Source organism: Cydia fagiglandana, chromosome 8 (genome assembly GCF_963556715.1).
Source record: "Cydia fagiglandana chromosome 8, ilCydFagi1.1, whole genome shotgun sequence".
Classification (NCBI taxonomy): domain Eukaryota; kingdom Metazoa; phylum Arthropoda; class Insecta; order Lepidoptera; family Tortricidae; genus Cydia; species Cydia fagiglandana.
Window position 1 is genome coordinate 1,657,157 of NC_085939.1, and position 21,258 is coordinate 1,678,414.

At 38.6% G+C, this 21,258-nt stretch overlaps 4 protein-coding genes across 5 annotated transcripts in view; 2 read left to right on the forward strand and 2 right to left on the reverse strand.

Moving 5' to 3' along the window:
• The window catches only part of LOC134666447 (tyrosine-protein kinase Btk), a 37,379-nt gene extending 24,452 nt beyond the window's left edge, over positions 1–12,927 (reverse strand). Inside the window, exons 1-3 of the mRNA XM_063523609.1 lie at positions 12,796–12,927; positions 12,020–12,175; positions 2,289–2,417 (exon numbers count right to left, since the gene is read on the reverse strand). Coding sequence (XP_063379679.1) covers positions 2,289–2,417; positions 12,020–12,169 — 279 coding nt within the window. The 5' untranslated portion in view covers positions 12,170–12,175; positions 12,796–12,927. The remainder of the gene's footprint in view (positions 1–2,288; positions 2,418–12,019; positions 12,176–12,795) is intronic.
• LOC134666433 (apoptosis inhibitor 5) overlaps positions 1–21,258 on the reverse strand; it is a 352,764-nt gene that overhangs the window by 328,851 nt on the left and 2,655 nt on the right. Inside the window, exons 6-8 of one of the 2 annotated variants that reach the window (XM_063523593.1) lie at positions 20,825–21,097; positions 20,044–20,208; positions 18,534–19,938 (exon numbers count right to left, since the gene is read on the reverse strand). In XM_063523593.1, coding sequence (XP_063379663.1) covers positions 19,654–19,938; positions 20,044–20,208; positions 20,825–21,097 — 723 coding nt within the window. In that variant the 3' untranslated portion in view covers positions 18,534–19,653. Of the gene's footprint in view, positions 1–18,533; positions 19,939–20,025; positions 20,209–20,824; positions 21,098–21,258 lie in introns of those variants that run through there. The other variant, XM_063523594.1, reaches the window with a different exon arrangement.
• Positions 1–21,258, forward strand: part of LOC134666441 (uncharacterized) — a 215,024-nt gene that overhangs the window by 34,429 nt on the left and 159,337 nt on the right. The window lies entirely within an intron of this gene.
• LOC134666440 (mediator of RNA polymerase II transcription subunit 7) lies at positions 14,775–15,939 on the forward strand. The gene is made up of 3 exons (XM_063523602.1): positions 14,775–15,074; positions 15,162–15,430; positions 15,676–15,939. Exons 1-3 carry the CDS (start codon positions 14,799–14,801, stop codon positions 15,878–15,880), a joined length of 750 nt encoding a protein of 249 aa, XP_063379672.1. The 5' UTR covers positions 14,775–14,798; the 3' UTR covers positions 15,881–15,939.

The following is a 21,258-nucleotide window of genomic DNA, read 5'->3' on the forward strand; positions in this document are numbered from 1 at the left end:
ATACAATACGTAAAAGTTTACGAGGCGCATTCTGCGTAGGTAGCTAGGTACCTGTTGTAAAGTTGTAATAATAGAGGTTTTCAGGAAAAATGGTTCGAAAAAAATTTCGAACAACCAACAACTTTTGGGTTATATCGACTCGGACACGAGGACTCGATTGATTAAAACAAAGAAAAAGAAAGAATACGAAAGTCTCCCCAGTTTTTCAAAGGAATGCTCGTCCTTCAGCCTCAATTTACCATTAGTTTATTGTGTTCCACATCTCCTCTACTTCAGCATAGCCTTTGGCGTCGCTGCGCCAAGCTAGGCCTGCGGTCCTCCTTTTTAATACAAAGGACATTGGTTCGTGTCTGTGCTGAACTATTTATCCTGAAGCCTGATGAAGCACGGCTTTGACTTCGCATGAAAGCTCGCCTCACTGAGGCACTTCGGACTTTTAGGCCCAGATGAAGATTTTAACACGGTTTCACAATTTGCGATATTGTCAAAAAATTTCGCGCTCGCTTTGCTCGCGTTTATTTTTGCTTCTTTAATTGCCCTATGCCTACATGTTAGCTTGACTGGTGAATTAATAGAGTAAATAGAGGTACCTAGACCAAGAAAAGTTTGCAATGATTTTGATACGCAGTGCAAGTGTTATTTATACGTCATAATTTCATAGAAGTTTTGACGTTTAAAATAACACTTGCACTGCGAGTGCTATCAATATTGTTGCAGGCTTATCTTGGTCTAACTCTAGTAATTTAAGTAATTTTAATATATGGAAATTCTTTATTATTACGTTGATTCTAATCATGTGGCTCGGCGTTTGGTCTTATGGTCGGACAATGGCTGTTCAGCCTCTCAAAATATTAACTATTGAGAAAATCAACTTTGCGGCACTAGAGCTTAGCTTTTAGCCTCGCTTAAAATTGGCCTTTAAAGGTAGATAAGAAAGTGACGCTGAAGATCTCATCTTTGGTATTCCACCGGGAATTGGCCTTAAGCCTAAAGGGCTCTCCCCACACTTGACGCGACGCGGAATCGGCAAAAACCGAAAGAATAAAGCTTTATGTCCACGCAATAAGAGCGAAAAAGACATCGTTCGATTTGGATCGCCTCGGGCGATGCCTGAAGATTGAAATTAAAAACGCAAACTTTTATTTCCCTGTACTGAATGTGCTGTGTGCAGAATTGACTGTAGGGGCCCCAAGCTTCGCACTGCCTAGGGGCCCCGACATGCTTAATCCGGCCCTGCATGTCTTGCCAAAGTCTGCCACAAATCCGTAGATAACGTTGATGATTACTATGTAGTCTCTAGAGAGGACCTAAGACTACTGAAAACTGAAAACGGCAGTTATAAAAAGTAGAACTTTAGCTGCCTAAATCATTAAACTAAAAACTGAGCAGAGTTTTGTAGCTGAGAAGTTCAGCGTTTAGTTTTCGCTAACGTACCTATAGATACGAAACACTTCATAAAATTTGCGAGTTGAAAACCTTTGAACGTGATGCAAATTAAAACCCATTAAAATCCTTTAACGTTGAATATCTCTTTATTGGTCGGAACGAAAACTCAACCGACCCTCGTAATAAATTGTTTGCAAAATGTACATACTCGTATACCTACCTACCCAAATTAATACACGTAAGGATTTTGATTGAGTTCAAACATTTAATTACTTTTAGTTAATTGGCTCAAGACTCAACGAGTCTATAATTTTTAATCTTGATTTGTCAGTAAATGTTTAACTAAGCTGAATAAACACGTATAAATAATAAATATCTGGGTGAAAAGCTCGGAAAACATATAAAAACTTAAAAATGCGCGTTTTCCCAGAGATAAGACCTAGCTAGATCTATTTTTCGCCCCGAAAACCGCCATAGGCTCGCGTCCGTCTCAGCCAGTAGGTGTGTATTACCTGGAAGGGATACCTGAAGAGCGCGCCGTCGCCGTCGCTCTCGGGGAGCTGCTTGCAGAGCTCGCCCAGCTCCGCTTGCTGCACCGCGTGGCTCGCGTCCGTCTCGACTGAGCCAGGAGGTGTGTATTACCTGGAAGGGATACCCGAAGAGCGCGCCGTCGCCGTCGCTCTCGGGGAGCTACTTGCAGAGCTCGCCCAGCTCCGCTTGCTGCACCGCGTGGCTCGCGTCCGTCTCGACTCAGCCAGGAGGTGTGTATTACCTGGAAGGGATACCTGAAGAGCGCGCCGTCGCCGTCGCTCTCAGGGAGCTGCTTGCAGAGCTCGCCCAGCTCCGCTTGCTGCACCGCGTGGCTCGCGTCCGTCTCGACTCAGCCAGGAGGTGTGTATTACCTGGAAGGGATACCTGAAGAGCGCGCCGTCGCCGTCGCTCTCAGGGAGCTGCTTGCAGAGCTCGCCCAGCTCCGCTTGCTCCACCGTGTGTATCGCTTCCGTCTCAATTCGCCCGCGTTCCTTGCGCTTCTGAAAAAAAAACAGGTATTTATTCTGCTTTCTACACAGACATAATGAACAATTATGGATATGTTATACAGCTCCAAAATATAAAGGGTTTTATGACCCGATACATTATCTAGAATTCTAGATGGCCAAATAGCAATCTCAGACGGTACAGAATTTTCTAAAGCGGTTTTACTGTAATTTAAATATCATATCCCCCCAACACTCGCTATACTCGTATAGCCTAAAAATATATCCAAAACATGGGTAGCATGGTACAGCAACCACTAATTGAGTAAAAGTGAAGCGGCGCGCGAACGGTTTGCTGCGAACGAAGTTATCAACCGACCGGAAAAAGCTCGGCGCACTGAAATAATGTCATTTCCACATCGAACGATAACTGCAGGGGTGTATTAAAATGATTCCCGATAACCAGGTTCTATGTAAAGGTAAAACAGTGATCACAGGTCAATAACGACAATAACAATTGATCATGATCAAAATAGTTTGTAACTGCTATACGTTTTACTAATATGCTAAGTAATTGATGAGTGATGACCCATTATGGAACGGACTAACTGCCGTAAAAATAATGTTTGGATATTTTAAGCACCACAAAAAAAAACGGAAAACATAATGTATCGCCTCCTAAAAGCCAATAAATTCTGTATAAGAAAAAAATACAAATTGTGCTAGTCATTTTTGCCATATAAACATCTAAAGTTACCCAATTAAGAGTTAAGGCCTCTGTTACTAACTTAAAACTGAAAACGTGCCAATTCAAATGGCAAAACTTCGAGCGACAACGAGCTGAAAAATGATCCATCTAAATCCTTAAATGAGTCAGGCGGGCGTTCGCGTGAAACATTCACGTTGCATCGAGTTTGCAGCACAGCGTATAAATTGGCGGAGTTCCGAAACTAGAATGCAGAGCAGGGATGTTGCGGATGCAGATTTTTTGACATCCGCGGATGCGGATGCAGATATTTAAAACCTCACATCCTCACAAGATTTGGTACTCAAAAAACGTCAAATGTTACATTTTTAGTATGTTTTTATTTAAAAAAAAAAACGAAACGTTTAGTATTTGAACAAGAATATAGGTGTGTTTTATTTAATAAACAATAACTTGCGGTGCCGTCTTGGTCGACATCCGTATCATGCGATTTTATGCGGATGCGGATGCAGATGCGGATGTTCCGCGGATGCGGATGCGAATATTCGCAACATCCCTGATGCAGAATAAGCAACTAAGCAGTTAGTGAACAGTTGACGTATGTGGTCGGTTCCGGACTTTAACCTCCGGACTTGGGTAATTGAGAGGGAAAACTGTAGTCGATAAAACTGCGGATGATGTAATGTAGGAGGTTCCGAGCGTGAGGGTGATTGAGAAGTAGAACTTTGTTTCGATTGGAGTACCTACTCACTAACTTGTTACGCCCAAAATGTTCTAACAACCAATTGAGGTACTTATCTGTTTCCAAATAGTCGGACCAAGCTAAAAAACGCTTACTTGGAAAATACACTAACAAAAAATGTTGAACATGAGGATCAAGTACAACTTTGTTTCGATTAAAGTACTTAAAAAAGCACTCAGCAGTTAAACTACAAGTCTTGTATCACTTGCATGCTCGCTGTGCAGTAGATAAGGTGAGCGACTGCTGGCAGCCCGCCAACCGCAAGCCTCTCTCCGTGACAGATGAGATGACATCAAATAGGTACTAAATACCGCCACGTAACGGAGTTCCCGTGTCGCAATCGTGAATCAAATTGAATCTTAATTTATTTGAATTTCGTCTCTGAAGAAGAGAGACGGTTTAAGAACGGTTTTTGCTGTGACTTACATTAACTAAAAGAGTATTTGATACAAATATTTTGAAATAGTAACGAACAAGCATTTAAACATCAAAATATTTAGTAATAGTTACGAAGAAGTTTTAAGTAAGCATAAAAAAGACCTTTTATTTTGATCGTACTCCAGATTTGTACCTAACCTAAGTCTATTAAACAACGTCAAACCATCATACAGCTTGACTGAGGAAAAATCGATCAACTGTAAGAGTATTTTCTATACCTATTGAAACTGTAAAAAAAATAAACGCAAAAAAACGTCACTCGACTGTTCGCCGATGTGATCGGAAAGTATATTGACTCGCCGGTAATGAGGTTGCGTACTCAAACACGGAGAGCAGTAAGACGCTAAGAGCATTTCCCTGCGGGAGGTGAAATGTCTGTGACTGCGAGGCTGGACCGATCTCATTCCCCGTTCGCATCGATCCGAGTAGGTACGTAGGGTTTTTAACAAGCACTTTTCGTACAGAATAGGCACGGATGATCTAGTCAGAAAAACCTAATAGGATTTATTCAATGTAGGTATTACATATATCGGAGTTTTTTTTGGTGAGGTACCAAAACTATAATATAAACATCAAGCCTTCACTTTGCATTGTGTCTTTATTGAATGCACCGAAAAAAAACATACAAATAACGAAGAATTTAACAAAGAGCTTCATAAAATATTCTCCAGAGATTTTTCCAAACACATGACATATAACTAACAAAAGACTGGAAACCTCTGCTCATTCAAAAGACCGCAACAGAAAAACGCGCCGAAAGCAACAGAGAGTGAGTCTTTTTGAAACAATTAGCGCGCGAGTCGCGGAGGGCCCTCCATTAAAATTGCTCGAATAACGAGGGGCGGCTTACGCGCGAGTGCAGTGCCGTGACTACACATACATTAAAACGATAGTGGATGACCGCTCCTCCATACAAACGTAATCCAAATTTCCCTCCCTTGGTACTGACATTAATAAATATATTTTTACATAATTTAATGTAGGTATAATCGCCATCTGATATATCAGAGCGGCCGAGCCGTTCACAACTCACAAATATCTGAACGCGCCTCTATTGTAAATGCGTTAGAGTGCGTGTTCACATCGTCGGCCTAAGTCGCAAACCTCGTAACTCCTCACGGGGAGTTACGGGGTTTGCGGGGTTGTCCAAGGTAGCAATTACTAATTTCCTTGAAATGGAGATACGAGGTTTGTGACTTAAGCGGACGACATGTTTTTTAAGCACCTCGGCCGCTCCAAGTACTACAGTAAAATATCAGATAACGATTTTATAATGACCATTAGCTATGTCCCTTCGTTTGATTTTTTGAGTTTTACCCAAAGGGTAAAAACGGGACCCCATTACTAAGACTCCGCTGTCCGTCTGTCCGTCCGTCCGTATGTCTGTCACCAGGCTGTATCTCATGAACCGTAATAGCTATACAGTTGACATTTTCACAGATGATGAATTTCTGTTGCCGCTATAACAACAAATATTAAAAATAAAATAAATATTTAAGTGGGGCTCACGTGGGGCACGTAGCCGGTTTATTCGATTTTTTAGTTATTATAAGATTTAAATATAAGAGTAAGGACCTTTTAAAAATTAGTATGGGATTTGCATTTCGCTCCAGCTCTTATATCAAATAATAAATAAATCTAAAAAAAAACGAAGCTACACATCAATTTTTAAGGTTCCGTACCCAAAGGGTAAAACGGGACCCTATTACTAAGACTTCGCTGTCCGTCCGTCCGTCCGTCCGTCTGTCACCAGGCTGTATCTCACGAACCGTGATAACTAATAGACAGTTGAAATTTTCACAGATGATGTATTTCTGTTGCCGCTATAACAACAAATACTAAAAACAGAATAAAATAAAGATTTAAATGGGGCCCCCATACAACAAACGTGAGTTTTGACTAAAGTTAAGCAACGTCGGGAGTGGTCAGTACCTACTTGGATGGGTGACCTTTTTTTTGTTTTTGTTTTTTGCATTATGGTACGGAATCCTTCGAGCGCGAGTCCGACTCGCACTTGCCCGGTTTTTTTATTTGCATACCCAATGACAATATTCAGAGAGGAAAATGGGGACTACGTTTGTAAGGAGAACCGGTCGTCCCCTTGCCTCTGACACAGTGAGGGTAGTTCCCTCCACTGTGAGGGTGATTGTAGTGTGCACATCGCGGCCCACAAGTACTGCGTAAAAACCATCGGAAAGAATCAGAACAATGACGCTTGGGACTTGTAAACACCGACATATTGAAGAATTATTAAAAACACTTTATTTTACATGCTGAGGTGAGACCATTTCGTGGCACTTTCTCTTTTTTATGTTTCTCTGTTCAGTATAAGTTTTTATTCTGTGTTTGTGCTCACGGATAAAATTATTTCTATTCTTTTTCTATTCTATTTTTAGGGTGCCGTAACTTAATTCATAATCATAAGTTAAAACTTAGTTAAAATTTAATCCTTATTGACTTTGAGTGACCTTTTTTTCTTTGCGTCAGTCTGTTCGTATGTGTTTGCTATTTTACGGAGAAACTTATATATAATGAGAAAATTACTTTGAAGATTTATAACGAGTATTTGATTAAAATATTTCAAAATAAACAAAGTTGCGCATAAGTACCTACCGAGCAAATATGCCCTAAGCATGTATGTTTTATTGAATGGTATCGTACAAGTTTTAGTACGGAGCCATTATGCAAAACAACATTTAGGTAAGAAAAAACTTAAGAGTTTGTTGTTAAAAAGTTACTTAAAAATAAATATGCAAATAATGCACTCCGGTGCAGTGAAGATGGGTCACATGATAAGGAAACGTCCATGCAATTGCAGAGTGACCCGTTTTCATGGTGCTTGGTTGTAGATATTATGTCAGTAGGTAGATAGTATAAGGACATAAGGAAATATAGAACGGGTACGTATTTCAATTTGCCAACTAACTGTTTCGTAGTTTGGCGACATTGGGTACCTACTAGATTTAAATGTTTTTTTATTCTAATGTTGAAATAAATAAAAATAAAAATGCGTTGTCTATGTGTCGGATTTAGTCGGTATTTTTTTTCTATTCATGCTCGGAAAATACAAGCGTTTCCTTTCTTTACAAAATTGTAAATGAATATTTTAAAATAGATTTGAGGAAGTAGATTACACATTTCGCTAAGAATTTCAGTCATGAAGAATCCGATCCCTACTAAGAACATGTAATAAGAATTTTAGGATAATAAAACAGAAATACACACAGTAGGTATTATTAGAAACTGTAAATGCCAGAGACATTTCCTTATAAGGAAATGCGCGGTGCCTATTTAAATAATATGAATTTCCGTCTTAATTCTCAGCTTACAAATACAATCACTACCACTGAAGGAATTTAGAAGAAGAAAAATGATACTTACTCTTATTGTCATAGCATCAATTAAATAAATAAGGACTAAAATATTACAAAACTGGTGTGGCGTTGGCGGATACCGTGAAAGGGATGCCCGAAATACGGCTGGTTAATCGCGGCTGGGTTAATCGGAGGTCAAAATGGTAGTGTTGTGTTCGCGTATATAATGTAATAGTAATTACCAGTATTAGCTGCGTGGGGTAGCGGCGTGGGCGGCCGGTGCGGAACTGCCGGGCGCACGGCGACACACCCAGCTCGCACATGCGCCAGCCGACCCACCCTCCGGCTAACCCTACATCGGACGCTTCTACTCACGATACCATGGGCCCGATTCGGATTTTGAAATAGACATCTATTAGATATCTTTTAGACATCACCAAGATACGATAACGATATGTTTAAGATCTCACCTGTCAAGTTTGACATTTGCGCGATTCTGGAGATACTCTTGAACGATTTCATCAGGATATGACTTAGAGATTCAATTCACATCTAATAGATATCTTACTCTATCTAACGTAAAAGTGACATTAGTTGCCCGAATTGCTCTGCAAAAGAGAACTAGTTATAATCTAAATTATAACGGATTTACAATGGATCTAGTACGTGTCGTCTCTTGTGAATATCTTGAAGTTCGAATACGGCAGTATAAGGATATACGATAACACAATTTGTACGATCCCTATATCTTCAATAATTTCAACGCGAACTTGTCGCAATGAAAGGTCAATGCGCAACAACAAAAATTCAAAATACTGGTGGGAATACTGACGAAAAATTCGTGAATATGGACGCTTCACAAAATCTGATTTAGCCAGACCGTTCTCTCCATCTCCACCAGCCTCTTATACTTCCCGCATAGATAGAAATATTTTCATACATTCGCCGTTACATGATGTATGAAAAATACCTAACTAATAAAAGCATTACCTATAATTTATTTTATATTAATCAGCTGTGCATTTACGCTAACGGCTAGAAATTACTTAAGTAAAATATAAAAAACGGACAAGTGCGAGTCGGACTCGCCCATCGAGGGTTCGGTACTTTTTAGTATTTGTTGTTATATCGGCAACAGAAATACATAATGTGGGTAAATTTCAACTATCTATCACGGTTCATGAGATACAGCCTTTTTACCCTTTGGGTAAGGAACCCTATGGAGATCCAAGGGGGAGGCCTATGTTCAGCAGTGGACGTCTTATGGCTGAGATGATGAAGGAACCCTAAAAAATTTGACTGCTGCCTGTATTTACGAGTATATTGGGGCCTACGATTATTGTCAAGGGAACGTTCAAATATTCGAACGCCTATTTAAACTATTTAAAAATGTATCGGGATTTCCATACATTATTTAAGTTTCGGTTGGCATTTTCTATCAACGACTGTCATCTTGGCTAGGCCCCCTGAGGCCCTACCGCGAAAAACGAAAATCGATATTTGTTTTTACCGCTCATTCATTACCCTTTTTTGGGTATCAATCTGGGTATTATTACTACTAGACCCCTAGACCCTGGTAAGGGCCCCCTCACACCTAGCGTCTTTCTTTAGGCATATTTAAGTATTAAAAACGTTAATAATAATTTTGGCCAGCTTTTAGGGTCAAATACCCCTATGTGCGTCGGCGTCTACAACTCTATGGCCGCTACTGGACGCAACGTCGACGCAACTGCGCAGCGACGTCGTTTTCCATAGCGCTGACCAGACGCCGACAGACGCCGACGCTCGAAAGACGCTAGATGTGGGGGGGGCCTAAGGATGCTAGAGCTCAACGAGGGAGCGGAGCAGAGTTTTAGGGTGGCAAGTAGTGGGCAAGTCTCTGGAGTTGCAGGCGTCCATAAGCTACAGACACCGGAGACTGCTTAGCATCAGGCGGGCCGTATGCTTGTTTGCCACCAACGAAGTATAAAATAAAAATTATTCAATTCAACCTGCTGATGATTCACAATATTCACATATCGTCGGTGACCCATGAAATTTTAATGACGAAGATAGTCGCAAAGGACCAGTATAACGTTAGTCTGACCTCTGACTAAGACGTCATCGATTTTGGGCCCAAGTAATACTGGGGATGAACTCAGTCAAGACGAAATGTTTTCATAATAAGCGAGCATGGTGCATGGTACGCTTGGCCGACTTCTGTCTGCATATTAACCAGAAGAATAAAATAACCGGCGCTTTTATCTTCACGACAAAGCAAGGCAAGAAAAAAATATGAGATTGTAAGTAATTGCTTGTATGTATATTATTTTCGACAAAATCATCCACGAATGAACCGTCACAGTTCAATTGAAGGGATGTTTACAAAAACAACATAACTGACTACACTGGTTGACACCTGAAACGTTTAACAATGTTCTTAAAAAAGTGTCAACCGCTCTGAGCAGTTATGTTGTTTTTGTAAACATCCCTTCAATCGTTGGCGTTGGGCGGACAGAATAACACACTAGGCTCAAGACAGAGCGGCTAGGAAAGCACTGGTGAAGGGTGTTCATGTTCAACTGTCCGCACTCGTCACGTCCCTCAGCCATGACGCTACAAGGAAGAGAGAAGTCAACTAGGATATCAATAGCTAATTCATAAATTATCACAGGCCTTTCCGTCTATTGCAGACGATTTATACATTGCTGTGCAGACACCGGGTTTGGTGACTGTGGAGGCCGATGCGTGAGCGGCATGACCTCCCACATTTTTGGCAGAGAAAGCTCATGTCATCCGAGGTTCCAGTCCCGGTTTGCTTTCTGCGACACCTTCTGCTATCTAAAGCATTAAACCAGGCTTGGTCGCATAGCCTTCTCCCCTCCATAACACGCTTGCGCCATCCATCACGGTCTTCAGCTAAGGCATAGGCATGGTGGTCATAAATTATAACAATAACATTTTATTTATTTACCGTATTTTGGTTACGTGGTGGTTACACACTGGTTAAGAAAAACAGTAAACTTACCTTATTGTATATTAATAGATCTCCTGACTCCTGAGCAGCGTATGTATAAACAAATGATGTCAGTTAGTACATCTAAAATGTGATTATTCTTCTTAAAGTTGAATAAAATATTAACAGACAAAATTTATTTTACATTTTTTCCAACAAATAAAATGATAAAATATTTGAATAATTATACATAATAATATTAACACATTCACTGCCAAGAACATGTATGTGTGTTCATTTTGTACTGAAAACGGGGTGCATGGCACCAAAAGTGTTAAAAAGAAACAAATAACTGAGAACCTCTTTTTACCAATTGGTAATTTGTTTCGAGGTCATTGGTTTATGGTGGGTGCCTCTATCTTACAAGAATGTTTGTTTATTCTCAACATAAATGTTATATCCCTGAGCGGCTACCGCGAAAACCGAAATTCGCAAATTGCGGGGATCTTTCTCTTTTACTCCAACTAAGGCGTAATTAGAGTGACAGAGAAAAATCCCCGCAATTTGCGAACTTCGATTTTCGCGGTTATAGCCCAGCATTCATTCCACTAAAGAGGTGTAATAGGAGGGTGCAAGAAGTGGGTAGAAGAGTACTAAGAGGAAGCAGTTAAGAATGACACAAATAGGGTTTGCATGACGGATCTGAAATGTATGGGAAGATCCGCGGATCCGGATCCAGATCCGGATAATTTCATATATTTCGGATCCGGATTGCAAACCCTAGACACAAATAAAAAAAAGCCACTCCCATACAATCACACTTACACTATCAATTTAAAACAACATGCTTAGATTACATGAAACTTGGCATGAGCAATTGAGCATTGGTATGAAGTTTTGTATTAAAACTTCTACTCACTCTAACTCCTGTGTTCTCTAACTCATAGTTACTTGAATGTTCATGACATATTTCATGTCATTTCAGAATGTTATTTTAAAATGATTGAATGTTATTAACTAATTCTTTGTGGATTAACACAAGGGAGGATTCAGGGGAGTCCAGGGGGTCATTGAGCCCTGGGTCTAGGACAACTGTAGATATTTTTCTAAACTGGCAACCCTCCCTCTGATTTTACTCAGGTGACCCCTTCCCTGACTATAAAGCTGGATCCACCCTTGGATTAACACATGAGTGCCAGGAACCAGCTTGGCAGGACCTCAGTTTGCAGTTGCATTCCTCTACAAAGTGGGAAAATGCTGGATTCTGCTACAACCACAGCACTATTTGCATGCCTTGCCGGCGTCTATATTTCCGAGTTCTTATAACCCGGCAACCTTCAAATCAAGAGTGAACAGGCACCTTCTGGGCGAGCTCGCTCCATCATAGGCCACGTCTACGCCTCGGCTAGTCTGTGGCCATGAGTAAGCCCATTCATAATAAAAAAAAAAAAAAACTATGAGAATGTTGGCAGTGAATATGTTAAGTCATAGACAGTAAAAGTGATCGTGGCACACACTAACCTCATTGGCATGGTCATAGTAAACGAGAGCCCGACGAGTGAGCACCAACCACCTCTCCTTGTAGTTAATGGGTGTGAAATACTTCTTGTTTTGAGATCTCTTCACCATATATGTCTCGCAAATAACCTCATCTTCATCAATCTTTTCCATTGTTTTCTGTAATAACATTTTTATATATAAACAATCTTTATCAAAGTAATAGGATAATTTTAGGTAGTAATTTATGTTTTGAACAAATTAAAATAAATACACTAAATACAGTATGCTATGCTATTTATGTACATCATTTATTATTACTAGTGTAAACCAATAATGGAACCATACCTAATGAAAATTAGTTTGCATACCTATTTGTTTTGGTCAAACATATTTCCTTCATCATAGATCTAGTATACCTATTTTCTAATACATAGCATGGGTAATAAACAAAGTATTTCTTTTTTTATATTTGTTTCAGTGTAATTAAACGGAGAATATTTTATTAGTACGAAATACGTTAAGTACTTAATATGGGACAAAAATATATAGTAGAAGCGGAGAGCGACATTCCTTTGAACAATTCGATCAACAAAGAATATAACATAACTTTAATTATATTTAGAAGGCTAAGACTGCCGACTTCGATTAAAACTAGGTATATATTAGGCATAACAAGTTCCTTAACGATGTCATCCTTACCAAATAAGAATAACACAAGACATTAAACCGGCTTGTTTTAAGTAATGAAAGATATTATAAACCGAAATCACTCGGGTGAATAAAGGATCAAAACCTACCAAAATTAGTGGAAGTCCATAACCACTTCCGCCTCTTTCACAAAACCAGACCACTTTCTTGAACAAATTCCTTAAATTCTCGTCATATACCAGAAGAGCTTAGATTTCCTTAGGAAGTTTGCTTTGCTTTGCTTTTTGCATTGAACGAGAAAGACAAGACATGGACAACAAGAAAAGAACAGCATATGAGCATAGACAAAACCTGTCTTGACTTGTCAGAATAATTTATGGGCTCTGCAGACGTCATATTAGTTAATTTCTTTGGTTCTAAAGGCTAACACACTATGACGTTACCAATTTTAGGTTCCAAACCGGACCGGGACCGTGGTGCAGTACTGCGCACGTATGGATAGTGTATGGTGGTCGCCGTACATGCGTGAAGAACGCAGCTAGAGACCGATTTTGACCGCACCAAGATCACGGTCCGGTGCGGTAGTCTGTTACGGCTTTAAGCAGTCGACGATAAATTGCCACAATCACAACTATAGAGCGCTTTAGCTTTAGCCAAGGCCCCTACCTTTATTGTTGTATTTGACGGCGCAGCAACTAGTATCATTTCTCTCTCCTCGCTCTTTTAAAATGCCATTTGTCAAAAAAGGACAACTATACTGTTGACAAGATGGACTTCAAATCCAAGTGGCCCCTTTTTAGGCGACCCGGGTTGTGCATGTGTGCGTAAAAACGTATATGTGTGCTCTTTTAGGGATGTGAAAAGTCGATTTTAATCATGTTATATATCGATAAACGCTACACAGCGGAACGAAATAGCGATTAATTGAAGCTTCAATAGAGTCTGGCTAGCCAAAAATTGTTGACAGATATTTCGTTGTTGTATCACCAATTGTCTATGATTTAAAAAAAGCTAAAAGTCAGTTGTCAATTTATGTCATTCATTCAAATTGTTTGCGGTTTATAAGGGGTTTATTTTAAATAATATTAATAATTTCTATACTGAGTGAGGTTTGCAAACTAGTATTTAAGCTCGTAAATAATTACGACAATGTGCGATGTCGACGTGTAGCGTTGTATAACGAAAAACTGCAATGTTTACAATTCGTAACCAAATGTAAACAAATTAGGAGGTTGGTGCTCTATAAATATTTTGATACTTTAAGTACTAGTTCTAACATTTACCTATTACTTTGATTAAGTACGTGAATTTATTGATGCCTGAATCTCATAAACCGGACAAGTGTATAAAGAAAGGGATAAATTAAAAGTTCTGAAAAATATCCATAAAATCTAAATATTGGAACGTAAACATATGTGTTTGTCGTTGACTGTACTTTAAATAGTGGTAGAATTTATGTGAGCTGACTTTGAGTGTACGTAAACATTTATTTAACTTATTTCCTTAGGTACCTTACTTGTGCACAGAAAATCAAAAATATTGTCTAGTATCAAAACTATTATTCCTACTACACAAAGTGTGACCAGCCCAAGATTTTTTGAATTTCCCGCCAAACATTTGTGTAAAATTTCAGTAGCCAGACTCTATCTTCGTTAAACATAAACATAATTGAAATGCTAATGGATAATGAATATATTATAATGTAATAAAATAATTCAATTATTGAGGACCACCTATTTTAATAGGTATTTATGTATTTTAATTAAATATCTGAACTTTCCCTTGGTTCTCTCCTGGGGCGTGACTACAAAATTGTGATCTGATAACCACAATAAAGAAAAAAAGCGTTTTTGTTCATTTTAGGTATAGTTAAACCTTTGAAGTAAAATTAAAATTGCAAGAAATGTCGGTAGTTTATCGATATGACTTTATCGACATGGCTACAGCAAAGTGGGTCGCTTTGTTAATCGTACACTAAACAAAAAGTGGTCCCACTGACAGCTCGCTTGGAAGGCATCTGTATATATTCTTATATCTATGGCTTTAGCTGTCAAACCACCGACGCAAGTTACTATGAAAAAAAAAGTTACATTGTCACTGTCAACTGTCAATAGTATACATTTTGATTGTTGCGTTTATAGTTTATTCATCTATGGTTTATTCACAAGATATTGTGTTATATTTTGATTGCTTGTTTCAAGATAAAAACCATCTTTTTATTATATTTCATTCATTCAAAATGTCGTCAGAAACAGCTCAAGTGAGCTCTTTGCCACTACCCCCTATGCAATACATCAATTTTTACACTGATGACAATGTGAGACGAAATAGGGCTCCTCTACCACCGAGGCCTATTCATGACTCGTACTCAATGTTTGGCCACCCCTTCAATGCTGATGATACAATTATAAGATCCTTGGAGAGTCAGGTGAGTTTCAAAATTTTATGTAGCTCCTTAGAAGAAATAAGCTTATGTGACATGGCAACTAAAGTGAATCTTGTATCTTTTCATCAGGGCTTCAGAAGATTGTATCCAATGCATTTTGATAGAAGAAGAGAGTTGAAAAAACTAAACCACTCATTGCTAGTGAATTTCTTGGACTTATTAGATCTGCTGGTTCACTGTCCTGATTCACCGAAGAGAGCAGAAAAGGTTGAAGACTTGAGTCTGTTGTTCATACACATTCATCACCTGCTCAATGAGTTCAGGCCTCACCAGGCTCGGGAGACTTTGAGAGTTATGATGGAACTACAAAAACGTCAAAGAGTGGAAACTACACTGAGGTATATTGCTCATTACTGAACCTGGCTTGTTTTATTTGTAGGCTGCTCAGCAGTTTACACAGAGCTAGTGCGCCTACGAGTGTAAATGTAGCATAAAACATGGAAAAACCTAATGTGTTATATAGTTTTATTTCATGAATAACCATCTCAATAAACAAAGACAATATTTCTGTTTAACATTGTTAAATTTATTCCTATTTAACAATACTTTCAAATAATTAAATTTGGTTGTTCTTCCCTTTCAGGTTCCAGAAGCATTTAGACAAGGTCCAGGATATTTTGCAGAATGCTCTTCAGGGCTTGCCAAATCAGAACGAAGTTGAGTCTAATTTCAAAGTGCCTGTAGAAATTCTGGATCAAATGACTGTTGGCTCTGGTGATGGAGCAAATGCTGATCCCTGTTATGAACTTGATCGCCTTATGTGTAATGTTGTGGATAATATGAGATAGATTAAGTTGCTTTAGAATAGTTTAGAATTGATACATTATAAGTATTATTACAACTGATAGGTTGTAATTTTTTTATTGTAAGGGCGTTTTCAGATTAGCGTTTTATACGAGCGTAGGATCATTTACTCGTTTTTTTCCCCACGCGTGTCATTTGTACGAGCGTTGTCGCGCTAATAAAGATCGGATCGAGCACACGCCCGTGTAAGGTGTAAGCTCGTATATGAGTATCTGAATTCTTGTACAGTCAGCAGCAGAAGTCACTATACACTCCAGGTGCTCAAAGAGAGGTAAACGTTTAAACTGTCAAAAAGTTGTTGGCTGTCATAGCAGTATTTTACTTGTGAGCGCTTAACGTGTCACAAATATCTTAACAGTCGCTATTCATTAATTTCTACACTTACAACAAGTCATTGATACCTTAGCTGTCAAAAAACCAATGGTATCTAAGCGGTCAATGTGTCAAATATGTCTGAACAATATGGAAAAATAGACTTTAAAGCATACAAGTATGGTCGAATATTGAATGAAAGATAGCCATGCTAATTTCAGGTAAAGCGTTTTGACAATCATCGAAAGCAGTACAGTCTTGTCATCACATACATCTATCTCACGTTTTATCCTTCAACCATTTGACAGGAGCCTCTCGGTCAACTTACTGCAAACTATTTCTTTTAACAGAATCGTCAAAACGAATGACACATAGCGAAAGCTAACTGAAGCGGAATTTAGAGCCAACTGTCAAGGCACGTTGTGGTCTCAGTAAAAGGCGTTTGCTTTTCAAAGCAGAGACCGCGGGTTCAAATCTCAGTCGTACGCCTAGAGATTACAGCTTTTTATATTTTTTGGGTTTCATATCTATTATTAATTTCATAATTTGTGTCTTTTGGTTTTATGCTATATAATTTTTGAAGCTATGTCACATGTAGCGTATGTACGACTTTCTATCAGAACGTTGTAATAGGTTTGAACTCGCAGTGGGCGTTACTTAGATTACTCCTGTGCAGAAAAAAGCGGCCAAGTGCGAGTCGGACTCGCCCATGAAGGGTTCCATAGCAGCAAGCTACAATAAAATTGCGGTTTACGATTTATGACGTATTAAAAAAAACTACTTACTAGATCTCGTTCAAACCAATTTTCGGTGGAAGTTTGCATAGTAATGTATATCATATATTTTTTTTTAGTTTTATCATTCTCTTATTTTAGAAATTACAGGGAAGGACACACATTTTACCACTTTGGAAGTGTCTCTCGCGCAAACTATTCAGTTTAGAAAAAAATATATATTAGAAACCTCAATATCATTTTTGAAGACCTATCCATAGATACCCCACACGTCCTATACGTGATGATGAAAAAAAATTTTGAGTTTCAGTTCTAAGTATGGGGAACCCCCAACATTTATTGTTTTTTTTTATTTTTGTGTGAAATTCTTAAAGCGGTTCACAGAATACATCTACTTACCAAGTTTCAACAGTATAGTTCTTATAGTTTCGGAAAAAAGTGGCTGTGACATACGGACGGACAGATAGACAGGCAGACATGACGAATCTATAAGGGTTCCGTTTTTTTGCCATTTGGCTACGGAACCCTAAAAATGGTGGTCTCTTCGAAAACTTACTAAATTAAATTAAAGGATATGAAAACAATGCATTTTATTAATTTCAGACATCATATTTCATAGTAACATTTAAGCTTAAGACCTACACAATCGATATTAAATAGAAATAGTCTTAGTTTTATTTTTCAAAACGTTCGGGGTTCGATTCCCAAGCTGAGTACACATTTTTTTTAAAATGTATGAATGCAGTTTTTCGTGTTACTAAAATCGATGACATGGTTCCTAAGAAGAGATCGGTGTATATCTTATAGTATCAGATTTTCCCATACTGGCCGATCTAAATGGGCCACCCTGTATAGTATATTTTAGTACAATAAGCGGGCTAAATAAATATATTAACATATATAATATGCTCTATTACGGTTTGGAAGAACAGCCGCATATGACAGTTAAAATAAAAAACCGATCATTCTAGTAGAACCTACTTATTTATTGTCTAAGTTTGACACTTAACGATAAAATACTTCTTTAAGAAAGGAGGTGTCAATTCGTAGTGCTACAGTATTTATTTTAAAGTTAAACAGATAAAATGTTGATGCTTAGTTACCATTGAAATAACAACTGCTTAGCAACTGGTGGCACCCTGGCTGCTGACGTACGTGATTTGCAGTGCGTGTAGGTATTAATGGCAGCAGCTTGAATTTGAGCGCTTAGTTACCACTGACATTCTAACCGTTATTGTCATTGTGATTAAATAAGGGTGTATGTGTTAAAGAAAAACTCAGAAGTTAAGGTATATGTGACGAACTGAAAGCCTAAGTGAAAATGACAACTAAGATGTCCTTATTTTTGTGACGATTGAAGTGTATATGTTTTCTTGGACACCTTGCCCGCTCAGGTATATCTGCTGCTGACTGTATGTAGAAAATTAAATTATATTTTCTTTACTTATTTGATTAAGTGATTGATACTATCAAGTTGATCTAGTAATTGATACTGATACCTAAGCTCGTCATAAGAACTGTTGATAATACAACCTCATAGAGAAGTAAGATAGGTTAGGATTGAAACAATTTGATAAATAAAACAAGTAAATTAAAAGATGTGTTTTTTATTTTGAAGTAAATCACCTATATGTATAGAGCCATACACTTCTTTGTCCCAAAAGAAGTTCTCCCAAATATGCAGCAGGCACTGTCGCGTAATTATTAGAGTTCTAAAACTAAGGCAAACCATGTAGTTTGGCAGTTGGAATTTGACTACACTTTCCTTTTCTTAATTTCTAACAAACAGTCCATACTTCTTACTTTAAGTGTTATCGTCATATTAAATGCTAGATAGCTGTATAGCACTGGCACTTTTTAAACCAGTGTAATGTAATAATAATAAACGCCTATACCTCTGTAGGTCATTTATCAAATTATCATGAATATTAGTATGGACTTACACAAATTGAGCTTTAGAACTATACAGGCCTTGTAGATACAACAAGGTTTGATTATATTATAAATTGTTATATATGAGTAAGTTTCAACTACACAAATAAATAGTAAAATTCCAACTGATGTTCAAAATATGACTGAAACTATGTTATATACTTACGATTCTGTGCAAATACTGAATACCACCAGCAGAGCTTATATGAGTGCAAATTAGAATAATACTTACATAACAGTTGCCACCACAACTCCAATCTCCATGGGAGCTAAAGATAAATATTAGCAAGGTCTAATCAGTGTGAAAGTTACAGAACTTTCATTACATACCATACTAAATGTTGACCGCTTATCAAAATGTACGAGCAGAGCTGAAACAACATTACAAAATGAATGTCAAGACCCGCGGCCCCAGCTGGACACCGCAGTGCACCTGTAAGAGTGAACAGCAGCATAGCCGCGTCGCCAACTCACCACCCGGCCAATGTAGTCTGCATGCTACAAAGAAAGGAAGACAATCTTAAAAGAACCGATGTATGAACAGCAAACCTGCCACAAGAAATCCTTAGTTTTTTTGTAGTGTCAAAAGTCTACTCAGTATGTTATTCTTGTCAAAATCGTCAGTTCAGTATGTCACTTAGATGCCTACGTTTTCAAAATTTAATTATTAATAGTTTGAATCTCTCATTTTTCATTTTGATAGTGGGTTGCATACACTTTAAAAATGTAAAGTGTTTTGTCACTCTCCCACTAAACTGTCAGTGCTTGGTAATTTGGTTTTAGTAATTGCTGCGCCTTCTGAAGGGCGCGCCGTTGCTCCTGAAGTCGCGGCGGCCGTAGGCGCCGCCGCGGCCGCGGCCCCCCGGCGGGCCGCTGAAGCGGCCGCTGTTGTTGAGGCGGGAGCTGTATTTGCCGGACGGAGGAGTGTACATCTTTTGGTTACGTTCGCCGCTGCGCGCCCGCTTTTCTGGTGATGATTTTTCTTCACTGTTGTCGAATGTGATGGGTCTATGTCTTTTTGGTGGTGACTGTTTGTCTGCCGGGGTGTCTGCTGTCTGTTTTTCCTGTAACAGGTACAAATTAAACATTAATCGACATATATTACAAGTTGTTAAATATATATTTTGATCGAAATAGCGATCACGTTAAACATTATCAATTTATCTTACCTCTTTTTCAGTCTTTTTAGACAAAAAGGAAAGTTGTACTCTGCTCTTGAAGCTTGGCGGGGATCTGAATATGTCGCGGATCAATGTATTGATGTTGGACGTAGTCTTCAACGCTACAACCTTGAGCTTATTTTCTTCAGAATTGGCGTCATCTCCCTTCTTATCCTGTAATAGAATAAATAAATTACTAATTTACCAAAAACTATAAGGCTTTTTATCGAACTAAATATACAAGAATGACCCGTCTATCCACAGGCTACACAAACACCGCATATATGACGCGTTCACAAAAAGCACGCGGTCACCACACATATGAACAATTTAAGCACCACAACTGAATCGTATTCTACACCATTTTATACTATTATAGCCCAGCTAAAGCTCACTTTTTTCATATATTTTTAATATACTGAGTAGGTACTGATTATAATTGTGAGTCACTTTTTTCATATATTTTTAATATACTGAGTAGGTACTGATTATAATTGTGAGCACAACAGAAATAAGTGGTCGCGATCCCATAGTAAAGCACTTATGACCTCGATTGTCTTAGGGCCCCCCCACATCTAGCATCTTTCGAGCGTCGGCGCCTACAACTCTATGGCCGCTGCTCGACGCAACGTCGACGCAACTGCGCAGCGACGTCATTTTCCATAGCGCTGACCAGACGCCGACGCTCGAAAGACGCTAGATGTAGGGGGGCCCTTATGTGCTTTGTCTAGTAATTGAAGTACTCTGTATTGTATAAAAATAAATAATTTATGAATATCAATATCAATACCTTAGTAACTTCCTTCAACTTTTTAATGTATCCTTGAGTTAATCGTGCTGTATATTGTAGACGTAAACGAAGCGCCTTTAGCCTTGCTGCATCAGCGCCAAGTGCCTCTGGTGCTTTCCGGCACAGCGAGTGAAGGGCGAACAAGGCACACTCCACATGAGAGAACTGGAGTGACGGGGTAGGCTTGCTGTCTTCCGGTTTGGTTTCGGAACTTTCTGTTTTCTCTGTATCTGTCTTTTCTTCCTCTTCAAGTGGGGCTTCAGGTAAATAGTTCTGTGAATATGAAGAAAGCTCATTATGAAAAAATAAATTACTTGCGAATATGTGTTGATTTTAAAGTAAGGCCTTAATCTTAATAAATAATTTTAGTTCAAATGGTAAACAGTTAAACACAAACAAACATTTCCCTGTCGAGTATTTTTAACCCACTACAG